Source organism: Phoca vitulina, unplaced genomic scaffold (assembly GCF_004348235.1).
Source record: "Phoca vitulina isolate PV1807 unplaced genomic scaffold, GSC_HSeal_1.0 scaffold17, whole genome shotgun sequence".
Taxonomy (NCBI): Eukaryota; Metazoa; Chordata; class Mammalia; order Carnivora; family Phocidae; genus Phoca; species Phoca vitulina.
This window is the reverse complement of record NW_022589720.1, coordinates 3,874,516-3,892,520: the sequence shown is the minus strand read 5'-3', so window position 1 is coordinate 3,892,520 and position 18,005 is coordinate 3,874,516. Positions and strand designations below refer to the sequence as shown.

The following is an 18,005-nucleotide window of genomic DNA, read 5'->3' as shown; positions in this document are numbered from 1 at the left end:
TGGCAGTCAGTTCCATTAGGTCTTTAAGTGACTTTTTCTTTTTTTTTTTTTAATTGGAGCAGAACTGTTATCATTTTCACTAATAGTAACCTAGCAACTGCTTCCCATCCAAAGGAAAGGCTTGACAAGTAAAGCAGGGAAGGAGATTGTGTAGGTCTTTGAAGGACCCTTAAGGCTGCTGTCCCCACTGCACCTCAAGGGTTTCCCACCAGGAAGTTCCACTCTCCATCTTGTCTCCACACCTTCAGGCAGCTTCGTGTACTCACGGTTGGCGCCGTGGTGCTTGGCATAGAGCCCCTTGTGCGTCGTGCAGTCTGAGTTATTGCCCCTGCACACACCACAGGAATCTTCTACAGCATTGGACCCAAGGACATGGTCACATCCGACTCTCTGGGGGACCGGGGTCCCACGTCATTCGTGCAAGAGAAGACGACAAGGGCAAAGTCACAAACCTCCAGTGAGAAACCTCCCCGAGACAGCAGAACATTTCACCCACACAGGGTAGTTCACAAATATTTATTGGATACCAAATATGTGCACAGCGAGACTGTAACTCGACTCTCGGGTCCAAAGGAGGAGACCCTGACTCCTGTTCTCTTCAGTATGGCTACACCACCTCAGTCTCTGGAGCCCTCAGTTAAATCTCTCAGAGCATCATGCTGGAGATAACAGTGCATTTCAGACTGACACAAAGCTCTTCTTGGTGGAAATGACAAGCAGTGTGTCCACAGGACGGTCCCCTGGACCATGCCGCCATGCCTCTGCATCGCCGTGTGCAATGCAGAGAAGTAACACACGCCACGTGGGAATTATTCCCAGCAGTAAATTATGTAACAGGCGTATTTGTTTACTGTCCTAGAACTTAAGGGGCTCTTTATAATCTCAGTGGTGCTGCTAGTGTTACACTTCCTAACAAAGAGTTAGTATATACAAGTAAAAAAATCCACTCAGAAACAAAGTAACTACCGCCTGCAAGTCCTTGCTTGAAATCCTTCGGGCCGGATGCATTTCAAAACTCAGGGTTTTTGGATTTTAGGAAGGTAATTAACATATTATGCATATAATGTGAGAGTCCCAGCAGGGCCCAGGGCAGCACCCCTAATAAAGCACATAAATGATGTTCCTATAGCAAAATGCGAGCATCATAACTCTAAGCAAACTAAATAAAACTGAAAAAAAGTCTCATATCAGTTCAGGGCAGGTTTTGGCCAGCAAACAAATTCAGGGCAGCTTACGTTGTGCAGCCGAACAAACTTTCTGTTTGCTACTTTTGGGATTTCAGAACTACACTGTAAGGGGTTGTGACATTGTATCATTAAGGATACCTGAAAATAATGAAGTATTTAACAAGTCAACTAGTAATTAGACAAAATGGACAGAGATCTGAACATTTTAAAGCTGAAAGAAATCTCAATAGATCGGAGTCGATCTTCACCTACTAAAAAGGATGACACTGTGTGTCTCAGGGGATGACCCTGAGGGGATGTCTCAGGGTAAAGACCCCCGTCATCCAACTCAGAGAAATCTAGAAGGAAGCCCAAGGTCCTTGGGCTCGTGGGTACACAACCCGAGTCACCTCAAGGAAAAACCCATTGTTCACATGCAATGTATTTGATCCGGTAAAGATTTCACTTTCTGCATATAACAGAATTCCTTCCCCATCTCACCTCTGCATGGGGCGGCAAGCTCAGGGCTCTATGGCCACTTAGCCACCAAATTGTCCCCAGCCTCTCTTTCAAGTCCCTCCACCAAAGAGACCCCTGCACGATGCCAAGTGGCCTCCAGGCTCAAAGCTGTCCCCATCCTCACTGCTGCCCATGCTGTTGCAGGCTGCCCCCCGCTCTGCTCCTCCCGGGTCCCAGGGCCTGTTCCTCGCTGACGTGAGGATACAAACCCTCTGAGCATCCCTTCCTGCCCCCTCTCCTCCCTCGGCACCCTGGCCCTGCCTGCCCTCGGGTACTCTGATGCCTGAGTCAGGGCCTACCAAACCACGCCTTCTCGCAGGAGTCTGCTCCCCCAAACGCCTCTGCCAACTCACCCTTCCAGATCTAGCTCAGAAGCTCCCTTCTCCAAGGAGCCCCATAAATCCCCCAGATCCGCTTCCAGGAAGGAATCAGCTCTCCCCCACTCCCCATCCTGTGTATGCACCTCGACTGCAACAAACCCCATGTGTCTCAGTGTGTGTTCATCTGGCATCCCGCCCCCCCACCAGGCTGTGAGTCCGAGAGAAAGGGTGGGATTTTAATGTCTGGTGTCTTTAGCCCCTTAGAGGATGCCTGGCGCAAAGCAGACTGTCTGGACACGTGTGTTGAATGAATGAACAATCATTATTACCTCACATATCCCATCTATACAAACATTACGGCTATCCTCCGAGCATGGAGTCCCATCTTTGACTTTATTTGACAAAGAAAAGAAGAAATCAAATCCTTCTGCGATACAGTAGAGTTTGCATAAGTGCTGATCTTAAAAAGAAATACACACACAAACACAAATAAGAAAGATACTTAAGCTCTGATCATTTTTGCTCTAAATTTTAGATAGACTTTTTAAAGGTTTTTTTTTTTTTTTTTTTCCCATAAAATAACTTCCACACAATACTCATTGCAAAGACATTTTTTTATGGTTGTCTCAGGAGGCTTGGGTTTTTTTCCCCTTAATTTTTAATTTGTATAAGGCTTCACTATTAATTTTTACTCTGCTGTGTCCTTTCCTGCCCTTGTTCTTTACCCAGTAGAGGCACATAGTAGGCATTCAATAAATATTTGTTGACTTGAATACAATGTAACTGTTCTACTACTAGTATGATTAACTACGCTCTTGTAGAAATGCAAAAGGTCGTTATCATTTAGGAGCAATATAGAAAATTCTCACAAATAAAATGTAATAAAAGAGTTCAAATGATCACCAAATTTCTTAATAGCTAACGCATTTGATGAAATATATATTTCTGAACTGATAAAAGGAATAACTTTTAGATGAACTCTCCAGAGGATAATGATTTCTATAAATATAATGATTGTTGAAACACACTGATAACGTGGAGAATAAAGGTATTATTGTACACTTCAGCATGGCAGATCAAGGTGACTTCCTCTCTTGATAATCTATTTCAAAGATTTTATGATTTACATAATTAATATGGACTTTCATAGAAACTTTTTCCCTTCATTCTTCTTGGTAAAGAAGGGAAGAGTTGATGATGAAAATATAGTCTGCCTTAGGAATTTTCATGGGCTCAAGACTCATCTACAAATATTTTCTTTATTGTATAAGATGAAACCAACTGAATAACCCTAACAATCAAGTTGAGTATGTGCTTCCACGATAAATGTATTTATTTCCTGGGATTGCAGAGTCAGGAGTAACACACATATTTTGACTCTAATTTCAAAGTCCTTTCTCTTTTTTCTCCTGCCTACTTATTTCTCACTGGCTCAAATTTTACTGAGTTTAGGAGTTCAAAACACAACCAAAAATGCTTTGTGTGAAACTGCTTAAAATTTCCCTTTGAGACTGTACTGACTTAAGCTCTCAGCAAGAAAACATTATGTCTATTGGGCTGGGGAGGGGTAACTTCAGAGGAGATTCATGTATTTCAGTATTCCCAGTTTCAAAGAGCGAGATGACTAGCTATTCTTTGAATTTCTCCTTAAATTACTGCCAAATGAGCTACCGTGTTCAGGGTATTTTAATCTTAAGATTAATAGATCTTTCTTTCAACCTAGAGATTAAAATCGGACATATGGTGCAAATAACCTTCTTGGTTTAGATCAAGACTTTTGAAAATAGTACACTTGAAAATGATCTGCTTTTCCAAAAGATGCTAAAGTTTTGCTCCCATTCTCTGGCCATGATAAGTGTTCAATGGGGTGACATGCTTATAGTGATATCACCATCAACTGCTGTGATTTGTAATGAGGAAAACATTGACCCATGATGCATAAATCCTGTATTTTGAAAGCTTTGTCACTTCTTTGAAGAGCTGGCTGTATGGTGCACACCCTCTCTAGTTGCTTGTTATCTTCCGACCACGCAGCCGGTCCAGTTTAGACCAGAAGTCGGTGGCCGTGGGGCAGGCGAAGAGCCCTGGCAGCGACCTCACACAGCAGCACGGTCTATCCGAACAGCACAGCTAAGATCATGCCACTCTTGAAAGAGTGCAGATAACAAAGCGCGAGGCTGGTACCAGGAGAGGGATTTAGGATTTACCTTCCACTTGGGTGTATGGCTTCCACGTGTAGCGCCATCCTCGGAACCGTTTGCCATTGTACTCGGCACACTGCAGGGCGCGGAAGTCAAGGCTATTGTGCGGACACTGCTGACGGTTGCAGAGGCTCAGAGTACGAGTCGGGCCCTCACAGAACTTCCCTCCGTGCGATGGTCTGGAACGGTTAGAAACCTTGCATTCAATAGCGACTCCCCCCTCCCTGGAAACTAGGCTCATTGGAGAGAGGAGCAGATCCGGTTAAATGGCTCACAGTGACCGAGGGAGAAGCGTACACACCCTGAGGGGACCCTGGCACTTTCTTACCATGAACAACATGAGCCGTGTTACTGATGTCTCTAGGGCAAGTTACGATGTGGAAGTGGGCCTGACTGCCGCCTGTTCACGACCGGTTCCCAGCACCCCTGCAGAAGGCAGGGGCCATCGCTGTTCCCCGCACTCCATAGAGGAGGGACCTTCTACCACCATCTTCCCTGCGGCCAGGCCAGGTCAGCAGATCGGCTTAGAAGCCGTGACCTTCCGGCGGTTGGTGCTGACAGCAAAGAGCACCTGCTCACCCCTCTAGAATCCATGTGGACAAACCCGGAGAGGGCACCCACTCAACGCAAGGGACGTATTGGGTATCACACATTAAGGACATGACCAAAGAGCTGTCATATGACTCATGTTTTAAACCAGTTGAGGTGCAAAAGGAGGATTGGGAACCTCCTCCACCCCACTGCACTGGGGACCACCTCTGATGGTTGTGTCTTCTCACAGAAGGCCACAATTAAACCACGGGCGGCAAAGCTAAATATATTGGATGAAAGACCAAACATTTGGCTTTTTGCACATAAAAAGTGGTTCTTACAGATTCTTATTCATTTTTCTATGCTTTCATGATTGATTTGCTTACCTTGGTATTTCACATAAATGTGGTAAAAATCCATTTCCTGAATACCACTGCCGGGTCTGTTTCCCTGTGCTATGGTCAAGTAGTTTCAAGCATCTTAAGTTATACCGAAGAGATACCACTGTTTGAGAAATACTTGACTAAAATGACTTCCCTATTTAGTGATTTTTTTTTTTAATTCCAGTATAGTTAACATATAGTGTAATATTCAGATGTGGTGCTCATCACTACAGGTGCACCCTTCATCCCTATCACCTGTTTCTCTTGTCCCCCCATGTACTCCCCTCTAACCATCAGTGTGTTCTCTAGAGTTAAGAGTCTGTTTCTTGCTTTGTCCCTCTTTCTCTTATTTTTTCCCCTTTTGTTGTTTGTTTCTTAAGTTCCACATATGAGTGAAATCATTTATCTGTCTTTCTCCGACTGACTTATTGCGCTCAGCATAATACCCTCCAGCTCCATCCATGTGGTTGTACCTTCCCACTGATTCCTACAATACTATGTGACGTACGGATCAGTATTACCGTACGCAGGCTGTCGGGGAGGTTCACAGCCTAGAAATCGCTCGTGAGGAGGACGTGCCGACGTGCTTACTTGGGATTTGTGCACAGGCGGTCTCTGTGAGAGACCCCTCCTCCGCAGGTCCTGGAACAGGGGGACCAGGAAGACCAGTCTGACCAATGGCCATGGGTGGGCTTGGGGCCTTGGTCGCCATATTTCACACACTGTCCTCCACGGCACCACTGAAAGTTAAAAAAAAAGAAAGAAAGAAAGGTTGACGTGACTCACGGATGGACAGGTGGGTCCATGGCTGCCGTAATGCTCAGCCCTGGGGAGCTCTGCAGGGCAGGCAGACATCAACATCCCACCTTCGGGTAGCACATAATACAAATAAAATTAACGTAGCTTTTTTCTTTCCAAACCTAACGTGGTTTTATAAATGCCCACGGAGGGACAATCCAGAGAAGAATCATTTTCTAACGTCTGAGCTGCTGGAATTCAGCACATTTAATTAAGTGGTGTTGCACGGATGTTCAGCCCGATTGTTGAGCTCTCCAGTGAGTGAACTCCAACCTCTTCTGGAACAACGTGCTTTTCATAGCTCTTTGGAAACAGACAGAGTCTCGGGTAGAAAAGTCCAGCTGGAGGTTCCACATGACTCAACACCTTGTCATTTCTGGCCAGTGCTCTGTGCCTTCACTCCCAAGCACCTGGGCTCCGAGCCTAGAGCCTGGAGGTTGTTAGCGGATGCGTGTCAGAGGTCAGACCGCTTCCCGAGGAGATGAAACAACCCACACAGGAGCTCCATCCGTCCCCACGAGGCTGGGGATTCTATCAGCTCTTCTTTCTCAAGAGGAGCGCTCATCAATGTTAGTTCAAGCTAAAAGCCACATGTTTACTTTGCTGCCATCACACGTAAAGGCCACACAACATCTAACGTTGTGTTCAGCGGTGCTGGTTTTCTACCCATGGTTTGGTGTAGACGTCAAGGATCTTCTGGCCATCTGCTGAGAGGAGAAAAGGAACTGGCTTGTTCCTTACTGCTGGCCTGCATGGAGCAGCAGAGCCCGGCCCGAGGGCTCGGGGTGGGGATGGGCTGAGGTCTCCTGTGTGTCTGTCTCCCAGATGAGGACCACCAGATTTGTTCTGGGCGAGAAAATGGGGCTTTCCAAGAGGAAAACAATAATACTTTCATTATAAATTGTTGTGTTTGGTGAAAACATATCAAGTTGCTGATATCTGACCATTGTTGTCACACAGAAATGGCAGTTACAAATGGTATAATATCATTTAGGGAAGAAAAATGGAACATAAGTAATTCTGAGGACTAAAGCCTCATCCATTCAATTCTTTGATTCTTTCCGAGAAGTAAGTAAGTAAATAAATAAATAAGTCACTCTTTTGTTACCTCCTGGCCACACCCCAGGTGATAGAAGGAAGTCCTAGAATCCCCGACACCTCAGCTCAATGAGGGGCATGCAGCTGACAGTAAGGTGTCTGCTCCCTGATGGCCTCATGAGTCCAAGGAGAGAGCTGGATCTGGGCAAAGCAGGGACCAGCTCCTGGGGACTTCGGGCAGGGCCCTGGGGCAAGGAGGGACACAGAGGGACACCGATGGATAAAGATGGTGTCTGTTGTGATTGTTTTGTCCCATTTTAAAAGAATGATCTGGTCGGAGCTTTCTAATACAAAGACAGAAAATGGGAACACAGGAACCCACGAGTTGAAAACTCAGAAAATGTTTTCAGGTTTTAAGGTCACTTGAAATAATTCTTCCTCGATGGTTATGATTAAGCCAACAAGTTGGTTAAATTGATTTTGCTTTTGGTATTTAAGGATCACTTTAAGAAAATTTGGTTTAATTTTTTTTAAGACTTTTGATTTTTTTTATTACTCAAAAAAGCTTCATTTTTTTATTTAGCTTTCTGACTCAGTGCTTGGGCCTTCAAAACTTTCACAACGATTTTATGCCCCTCGATAAGGAAAACACGCTTGATCCTGTCACGAACACACTTAGCACACGCGGAACCACCAGAGGCCCTGCTGACGTGTTTCTTCGTTTTGGACAACCTCATAAGGACTTTAGGTCTCACAGCACGAACTCCTCAAAGTCAGCCTGGGCCGATGCCACATGCAGATTTTGGTGCTTTCCCAACCTTCTGGGTATAAAGGTAAACGATTCTATTACCAGGGGTTCGGGACAGCCTAGTTTTGTTAGAGGCTGTCCTGCAGGACAGCCTACAATGTCAGGTCAAACGCTGGACCATTCTGAATGCCTATGGACGCCGTCCCTGGAAGAGCTGGTTTAATTTTGTTTTACAATTACACAAAGTACTTTTAAAAAAATATATGGTTTATTCCCTTTATTTTTTAATGAAAGGAAGTATTTATACAGATTAGTATTCCCTTGTCTTTGGTAAGTGATCACACACAGCACATGTTCTTCCATGTGCTTCTCCACCTAATAGTGCGTCTGGAGATCATCACTTGGAAGTGTGTAGACAGGTCTCTCATTCTGCATTTGGGGTTCTGCTCTCTTCCTGGACCCCTGCATGATTCCCCGTCTGCAGCTGTCACAGTTGTTGCTGCCATGAGCAGCCTTGCCCATGCAGCTTCTGCTATCTGCACCAGAGTATCCTTAAATGACTATCCTTTTAAAAGTTATTTTAAAAAACCTTTCTGAAAATCTGAGGAGAAAGCACTGTACCTTCTGCCATGGAGGTTGGGGGGATGCAAGGGTGCGGGCAGACAGAAGCACGGACACACGCACTCACACGCACACACACGCCCTGGAGTATAAGTCCACGCAGGTCCCAGACCTGTGGAGCCCACCGTGAGCAGGTCAGGGAAGAGCCTGTGTTCAACAGACATACGACGTTTCCACCGAAACACCAGTGAAGTTTCTGAGGACCGTCCCATGTTTCTCACCATTTTATATTTATTGATGGACACTGTGGCTTTTGAGAGAAGGCTTTACCTTAGCAAGCAAGATGGCACGGTGTGTGCTTGCTTCTGCTGTGATGCTGTCCCCAGAGTCTGCATGTCACACCGAAACCCAGCACACACGGGAAGCACCCTGATAAAGTACAACAGCGGACTTGGGGAGAGGGGAGGAAAGGAGCGTCTGTACTAGTTCTGCTGCTGTGTGGCCCGGGGCAAGTTACTCAAGTGCTCTGAGCCTGCACATCCTCCTGAGAACCTTAGGGATGGTACAAACTACCAGAATGAACTGTTCCCAAAATGCAATGCAATGACACAGACCAAGTACCTAGCACCAGGTGTAAATATAACGTGAGAGTGGTTTAATATACTACATTAGGGACCCATGATTGTTAGAGAGCTAGAATCTGCTTTCATATGCATTAGGCTGTAGTACGAAACCCTCGTCCTGGATTTCCCATGGTGTGAGCACAAAGGACCCTAGTGTCCTTTCCCTGGAAGGTTCCTGAGTACACCAGGGGGGCTGCAACGGGCTAACCCTCACAGGGTGGTTGTGAGGACTGAAAGTATGTGATGTACTAAGGATGGAGTCTGACACTACAAAATGCAATTTAGTTCAATTTACCACCATGCACAAGCCTCAAAGGCAGCACAGAGTGGAGGGAAATAGGCCCCCACCCAGGAGGAAAGTGCACAGAAGCAGTATGGTTATTGACAGTCATCCAGGACACACCAACTGCTCTGGGTATCCTGTAAGTACTGAGATACTGACTTCTGGTAATGCACACGCCTAAATCAATAAACCTCAGGGACACACAAGAACCCATAACACAGGAAGACACACAACTAACGGCAAAGGGAGCTCTCACAGGAGCCTCCAGTGCTGCCCCACTGTGGCCACCGTGCAGCCCCTGGGCAGAACACATCTTTCCTGAGTAATTTTAGGCATGCGTTCTGGCTTAGCATGCACTATTTCTTTTTTATATGAAGGAAAGGCCCATATTTGGAAATACACTGAAAATAATTTAAAAATACCAATGACCATCAATTTAACTGTGCTTTCAGGGTAAATAAAATGTAAGAATATATAGGTTATTCTGAGGAAGGTCACTGCTCTGATCAGTCCTACAGGAAGTAGGCGACGGAGAAGCACCCCGTGCCCGTGTGACTTGAAACTCAGGGGCAACAGCGGGAGGGCGGACAATCTTTCAGGAAATGGAGACACTTTTGCAAACTATCACCTGAAGAGTAAATGTTAGCCAATTATGTGGAGAGAGTGATGACCAGCGGCAGCTTAGTACTCAGGCAGCTTCCCCGGCCTCCTGAGACAAGGGGCATTTCCACACCGCGGTGCATCCGCATGTCCCTTTCCTCTTCTGAGAATCTAAAAGCATTTTTATTCAGTTTTGGGGGGATTATAAGTTATGTAACTACTGTTGCTTATATCTCTGGAAGGATTTAAGAATCCACCCCACACTCTGGGGGACTGCGGATAAAGCACAGAGGCGTGTGCAGGACAAGTAGCCGCTGGGCGCCCTTCCCAGGTAAGCGCACACAGCTCTCTTCACGTCCCCAGTCAGTGTTGCAATACTTTCACCTGAATGCACGAGTTAGCGCTGTTTGTTAACATGTTTAACCCTTGCTGTCTGTGCTTACGTTTAAATAGACTCAGGCTGTGATACATTTGCTTTGGAATCTACACATAACAGATCGGTGTTATTTAGACATGTATCTCTTTCATGTGCGTTAGTGTCACTAAAAAGGTCACACACCTAGTGGCACAGAAATGGGTACAGGGTTCATTTGGGTCCAATATATCTCTATCTTTTTCAATGGTCTTGTATTTTAAAAAGAACAATGCAATCACAGGTTGAGTCAAAGGAATCAAAATCATACTCTTGGACTTTATGGTAATTTATTTTTGAATTTCAACAACAAAATTATTCTCTCCCAGTGAGTAATAAATGTGCTGTTTATTTCTTTCTTAATGTACTTCTTTTCCCTACCAAAGCTCCTCTCCTTTTTCCCAGGAGACACGGTAAGTCAGAATGGTCTGCCCAGGGTCTTTAAATTGATGCTCTGCAGCTTTAACAATACTACTTAACTCGGGTTCTATATGTGGTTGAAATACAGCCAAGAGTTTAATGTTTCCCCTTATTAAATGGATGTAGTCACCGCCTGTCACCTGGCATCTACATCTACTAATTGCAGATAGCCCATCAATTACATCATTGGGAAAGGGGCAAAAGGAGGAAGGAGCCCCATTCACAGTATTGATATAAATTAAACACCGTCTTCTGACCTGGGCGTAAATTTGCACATAGAAATGAGGAACACAGGCTGACAAAATACCGACACAGGAGGAGGGGAGATGCATGGGTAGAAAGGCCCTGACATCTGAACATGACTCATGACCTAAGATTAGCTCCTTACCATGTCAAGCCCACAAAGAGTGCCTTCTGCTGCGGGCATAAACTTAGTCTCACATTTCCTTCCGATCCGGTGGCACCACAGGGCTTTACAGATATCCTACCGGGGAGAAAAGGTCATTAGTATTACAGATGATCCACAAATCTATAATAAAATATCACTGAAAAATTTAGGGAAAAGAACTGATATAAATTAAAAGCTGATAACTACTTAGCAGTAGATAGACAGAAGACCCAGAGACTCATGTTCTAGACTTGCCCCAACTTAATTCCATCCCTGAAACTTTATTTATTCATATGTATTTATCATAAATGTAACAGAATTATATTTTCTAAATTAAAAAGTAAAATATGCTTAATTCAGAAGTTGCAGAAAACTGCAGAAATTAAAATTTAAAAAACCTGATAAAACCTAACGTTTTATAATTCATTCTTGACCCAGCCATTCACTAAGCTCTCCAAGTGTGAATGCTCATTTCCAGATTAAAGATGATTATGAAACTTTCTGGCTTGTCCATCCTTTCATCCAACCATCCATCTGTACGTCTGTCTATCCACCCACCCACTCACCCACCATGCCCAACCTTTGATGAAGACCTGGAATATGCCAGTTGCCTTGCTAGGAGGGAGGGAGGTTCCGTGAGGTTCCATGAGGAATACATCCCAGACCTACCCTCTGGAGCATCATCTAAGGCGGGGGGGGGGGGGGGGGGAAATTTCCTATAAGTCGCCATATGATGCATGTGGGAAGAGACGCTCCCGGGGGAAGAGCACAGTGCAGGGTGAGTTTGTCAGAAGGGCAAGGCAGGGACACTTAGAGAAGGACTCATGGGAACATGAGATAGCTGAGCCAACTCCTGAGCTTGAGTGGTTTACTGGGGGGGCAGGGGATGGCATTCAAGGGACAAAGAACAAAGCGTTTGTGCAAAGGAAGGAAGATGTGAAGGAAAAAGTGTGTGTGCAGAGCAAGGGAAGACCCACACGGCTGACAGGGCAGTAAAATGAAACAAGATCTTGAGTGTTATACACCATGAAAGTCTCTCCAAGTGCAAGGAATGAGTTTTCCTTCCATAACCTTATGAGCCCAAAGGAATGTCTTAGTGAAGGGCAAGCAGTAGGACTCAGAACATGATGGAAACTTCAGGAAGGCCTGTGGTGGCTTTGACCGCACACGAGGAAAACATTTCTTAAATTATCTGCACAACTGTTCTGCATATTTGAACCGGCGCTGCATTATTTCCCAAGATATTTACTGGCTGTATCTACTGGGTGATCTTTATCATAAAGGAAATGCAACATGGCCAAAAGTCGGCATAGTTTTGCCTCAAAGATGGCATTTCACTCCCTTTATGCTTCCACCCCGTTTCATCGTGTTGAAAGATGAGCCCACACAGAGCTGTTCTGCATCGTGTGAGTGATCTTTTGAAGGGTTTTATTGCTAATAATCAATATTAATTTTACTTTCATCAAACTATTCTCAAATCTCCTCCCTAAGCTTAATTATTACATATTTAGAAACTGAGGGCATACATGTATTTTCTGCCTGTATCTCTCTCACTAATAAATCAGCTTTTGGGAACTTGGAATGGTAAGAAGTAAATTTTCAGTGGTTTAATTTGGGTATCAATTGCATTTATTTGCAAGTATCAAAATAACCTCCTATGGTTACAATCGCTGTAATGTTAAATTTATTTCCCTGTGAGCCCTCCAAGTTCACTAAGCGTTACTGGGGCAATGTGTCACGCTGCTGGTTAGTGTTCCCCCGGCCTCTTCTGACATGAATTGGCATGCTGAGCTGGAGCCTCTGTTCTCGGCCAGAACAGCGTGTAGGGACCAGAGCCGTAAGAAGACCTCAAGGAATCCATAAAAGCAGGGGCCTGAGTGTCTGTAACTCTCCAAAGAGACAACTGGAAAGCTCCGTTTGTTTGCAGGGTGACAACTTGATCGAATACCAGGATATAAATAAAGCTTCCTTGAAATCGGAGCTCATGGACCCAGGCTCAGTGTCTGGGTGGAACTATGGCGGATCAGAACCAGCGTCTGTTCAGCAGTGCAGGTTGGCCTACCTGCCCTCAGGTGGTGGCCCGCAGAGAGCAGCTGCCTGGCTGGCCTATGGAGACCTACTAATTCAGGAGGCTGAGTGTGCACACATCAACAAATGAAGGCATGATGGATGGATGGATGAATGGGTGGGTGTGAAAGAGGTGGCCGCCCCTGTGGTCAGGCCAGCCGGGAGACGGACACAGTGGTCCAGTAGAGGGACTGGGCTTCCGAGGAGGCAGGCCTATCTGGTGTGGATTGGAAGGCAGATCTGGGAGCAGAGCCCGGTGTCCTCCTTGTATGCATGAGGATGGCAACACCTGCTTATTTGACTTGGCCTGGGAGCTAAATGAAGTGGTTGTAGGTAACGTGCCCAACTCAGGCCTAGTACCCGAGACGCATGGGGCCAGCATGCACTTCCTTCCCCACTCGAAGGCCATGGAGGTGATTCCAGCCCAAATGCAGCTCTCCGCTGCTTCATGGCTACGGCCTCAGGGAGTCGGTGGTACCAATTCACGGGGCAGTTGCAAAGATTATCCAAGACGATACAAAATAAATGGTGTTTTAAAATGTGAAATTATTTTTTTGTATTTGTCATAGATCTCTGGCACAGTGCTCGGGACCTAGCTGGCTTTCAATACATGTTTTCTGAGTGAGTCGAACACCTATTAGTTTGTTCTCATGAAAACCTTGAACAGAATGAGTGGGAACATTTTTCGTGTAAAAAACTAATAATGGTAAGTGAAATGTTAGCATTAGAACATCTAAGATGACATAGGCGGGCCACCTTATGTGTGAAAATATAGATCTAGACCTTAATATTTAAAGTATTTTCTTTTTTTTCTTTTTAAATATTTATTTCTTTATTTCAGAGAGAGAGAGCATGAGCAGGAGGGGAAGAGGGAGAGGGAGAGAGAATCCCAAGCAGACTCCCCACTGAGCTCTGAGCCGGGTGCCCCTAAAGTATTTTCATAATATTCTTACATTGTAGTTTTCTGGAACATTTTGCAGAGTAAAGAAATATGAATGGAAGATACTATTAAAGGTGATGGTTTTTACCTTCACTAAGGACAAAGCTCTGAAGTATAGGAGGCAGGTGGTGGCTTGCCCCCAAGCAGGTGACCCACTAACCCAGTCTGCGTCTGGCTTGTGCCCCCCATGTATTTCAGCCCACCCTGGGATCTGCTCAATCCTCAGTGCAATTCTCCAGACAGAAACAAATGACAAGAGTTAGAAGAGCCTTGAAATACCATACAATCCATGCTACTGTTATTCAACATATCGAAAAGTACTTGAGACCTTGGTACCCTAGAGATATAACTGACTTTTCACAAAAACGTGACACTCTACCCTGGAAAACAAATAAAAAATCTAGTTCCTCAAAGAATTAGATAATAAAATGACCATGAAACGACCGAACAACCAAAAACCAGTTTTATCCTTTCTTATCATACTTTGAACTACTAATTCTAGACAATAATGTGCAATGATTGTATTACGTTAAGCATTATTGTTGTATGTCATTATATTCTTAATTAAATTTCAGGGTCCTCTTGGAACAAAGACCCTATTAAATCATACGTCTAGGGCCAAGGAGCTGGAATGTAAGACATGCTGGTGTGGGGGGAAGCTCCCAATTTCACAACAGTGCCCAGGACACTAAGGTGATCAAATTTCAAAGTAATTCTGGGAGCCCCGCATCTCAGACTGCAGGGTCAGGCTGCCAAGCCCTGGATGATGCTGACGAAGCAGAACAGGCACTAGATGAAGATGCAATGTTTGTAATAACTAATACTTCGGAAGAAAAAAGCTAAGTCCATATGGACAGCCCATGCTTTTTTTCATCTTTGCAGCGAAGGAATCCAATCTTTAATGAAGGTGCTCACTTGTGAGTCTATGTTATAATTTAAGAGCTATGCTCATGAAGACCAATTTCAGCCATACTGACTTGGTTGAGTTAAGCATCACAACCTAACACCCCAAATAAAACCAACATTTTCCAATGTCTGTGTTGGGAATTTATTGGGGGATTTCCCGACTGTGAGTGCACTGTCCCTGGATCCATTTTCTCAAACTGTCGATATTAGACTCACCAAAAATACCAACTGAAAATGCCATCACAAATGATGTTATAATGGGATCTCTAATTTATCGCAATTATTTGTCTTTCAAGTATGGGGTACTTTATCACTAGTTCCAATGATCACTCTACAAGGCATCAGAGGACAGAGGAAGCCGTGGCCATATAGCTGCGTGAATTTATACACAAGTATGTAAACATGCGTACACCAAATACACATCTATTTGTCCAAGAGACAGATGCATATGAATTTGCATTATCTATTAACTTTTCAAAACCAAGAGTCCCTTTCTAAAATAGCATTCACCCATCTATCACCTGCTCAGCAAATGTTCACTGAGGAGTCCTTAGGTGCTAATTGCTGGTTTAGGCATCAGGTAATTCGCTTGTTATTTATTTATTTGTTTTTCAAAGATTTTATTTATTTGAGAGAGAGAGAGATAGAGAGCATGAGCTGTGGGGAGGGACAGAGCCTGATGCGGGACTCGATCCCAGGACCCTGAGATCGTGACCTGGGCTGAAGGCAGATCCTTAACTGACTGAATCACAGGGTGCCCTGCTTGTTATTAATTTAAATTCTCCCATCAGCAAACTTTTGGATCTTTATACTTCAACCTAACAAAACAGACCTATTTTCATAAAACTTCAGAAGGAGTTCATTGAAAAAATAGAATTTTAGAACTGAAAATGTTCTGAGATGCTTTAATTCACATGGAAAATAACCTAACTGCCCACCGTATCTAAATTCGAGATTCAGGACCCTAGAGATTCTGGCCACACAAATGGTATTTAACTTAGAAAATCCATCAAGTTTATTTATGTTGAAGAACAATTTCACATCATAGGGAATGAGGTGACATGACTGATTGTAAAGGATGTAATTTTTTTTTTAAAGATTTTATTTATTTATTTGAGACAGAGAGAATGAGAGAGAGAGAGAGAGAGCACATGAGATGGGGGAGGGTCAGAGGGAGAAGCAGGCTCCCCGCCGAGCAGGGAGCCCGATGCGGGACTCGATCCAGGGACTCCAGGATCATGACCTGAGCCGAAGGCAGTCGCTTAACCAACTGAGCCACGCAGGCGCCCAAGGATGTAATTTTTTTTTAACTGAAAAGATATTTCCTCTACTGTCCTTGATAAAGTAACTGGTAGCAGGCTTACTTTTCTGCATACAAAAACTATATGAAACTGGACAAAATATATGGGCCAGTTGTTTTAGACTTTGCAATTGGCAGCACAGTATGTGTCCCTGGAGAGAAGGAAATCCGTAAGGTGAGGGTCACCTTTGCTCCATCAATCTGCCTGGAACACTTGCCTGACATGGTGCAGCCAGGTGGGTCCCAGGCAGACAATGACAATCTCCCTGCGTGGGGGATGCAGAGATCAGAGTTGGGGCCTACAGAAGTAGCTAGAACCTGTGGGATTCTGTGGGACCAGAAAGTAAAAAGTCACATTAAGTAAGGGGCCCCAGATGCCTGCCTGAGGATTTCCTGTGGGCCCTTGCTTATCTGTGGGGTGAATGGTTGATGCACTAGCTGACACCTCATGTGGCCTAGATCAGGGCAGCAGCTCTGGGCTGCGCACTGACCGGCTGGACGACAGAGGCCACACCATGCTGGGAGACACCGGAGTTTGGGCCCGCACGTGAGGGAGAGACCTCAGTGGAGAGCCCAAAGTCCACGCCCCCAGCCCAGAGCCCAGGTTGTGCCTCTGGCTAAGGAAAAACTGAAAGAGAAGAGCCCTAAGGAAGAACCAAACAAAGCCTCAAAGGATGAAGGGATCCACCTATTATAATAATACAATACAAATGTATATAACATAAAGTGATACTCTATTATAACATGTTACAAATACACTCAAGGCTATAAAGGAAAAAGTGGACAGAATGAGTGAAAAAAGATGGGAAATTTCAGTAGAGAATAGAGAGTATAAAGAATCAGATTGTATTTCTGGAAACAAAACTTAAACTAACCTAAATGTAGAGTTTGCTGAATTGTTTAAATGAATGATTAGGTATGCCAGGAGATAAAGATGATGATCGGCTTTTTATCAGAAACAACCGAGTCCAGGGGAAAATGGAATTATAACTTTAAAATGTGTATAGGAAAAAAAATAAAGAAAAAACTGTTTAGAACTCTATATTCAGGAAAACGATTCTTCAAAACAGAGGGTGAATTTAATGACATTTTCAGATAAAGAAAACCTGACCTACCCTAAGCCCAGCAGACGCAGCCTATAGAGAATGCTAAAGAAAGATCTTCAGACCAGAGCAAATGATACAATTTGGAGTTGATCCATAAGAAAGTGTAAGTACTACATGGTGCATTTGTGGGTGAATATAAAAGGTAACATTATTTTATTTAAAAGCAACTCCCCATGTTAAAGCAAACATTTTAACATTGTGTCATGTTGCTTGTAACACGCACAGAGGTAAAATACATGATGAGGACAGTACAGCGAGGGAGTCACATGGGCTTACTTGTTTTAAGGATCTTGCATTTTGCATAGAGCGGCACAATGTTAAATCTAAATCGACTGTAAATTAGAGATGTAGCTATAATCTCCTGAACAACCACTAAAAATCAGTATAAGGAAGTACAGCTAAAATGAAAATTGAGGCAAAAAACAGGATTGAGAAAGAAGTTTAATGCAAAAGGAAATAGAGAAATAAAAAAGAAGTGTGACCAATGGGAAACTAAATTTAAAACCTATCAACACAATTCTCCGCATTCACATCATAGAGAAGAAAAACAGTATAACTACATCCCCAGAAGGAGAAAAAGCATTTCACAAAAGTCAACACACTTTCGTGATAAAATCTCTCAACAACTTAGGACCAGAAAGGAACTTATCAGTTTGATAAAGGGGGACTATGTAAAACCAACAACTAACATCATA

The 18,005-nt window shown here is 44.1% G+C and overlaps 1 protein-coding gene and 1 pseudogene across 1 annotated transcript in view; both read right to left on the bottom strand.

The window, feature by feature from the left end:
• ADAMTS16 (ADAM metallopeptidase with thrombospondin type 1 motif 16) overlaps positions 1-18,005 on the bottom strand; it is a 141,362-nt gene that overhangs the window by 59,416 nt on the left and 63,941 nt on the right. The window contains exons 11-15 of the mRNA XM_032415178.1: positions 10,992-11,087; positions 5,712-5,860; positions 4,213-4,385; positions 2,335-2,465; positions 267-390 (exon numbers count right to left, since the gene is read on the bottom strand). Coding sequence (XP_032271069.1) covers positions 267-390; positions 2,335-2,465; positions 4,213-4,385; positions 5,712-5,860; positions 10,992-11,087 — 673 coding nt within the window. The remainder of the gene's footprint in view (positions 1-266; positions 391-2,334; positions 2,466-4,212; positions 4,386-5,711; positions 5,861-10,991; positions 11,088-18,005) is intronic.
• LOC116639249 lies at positions 7,532-7,885 on the bottom strand (annotated as a pseudogene).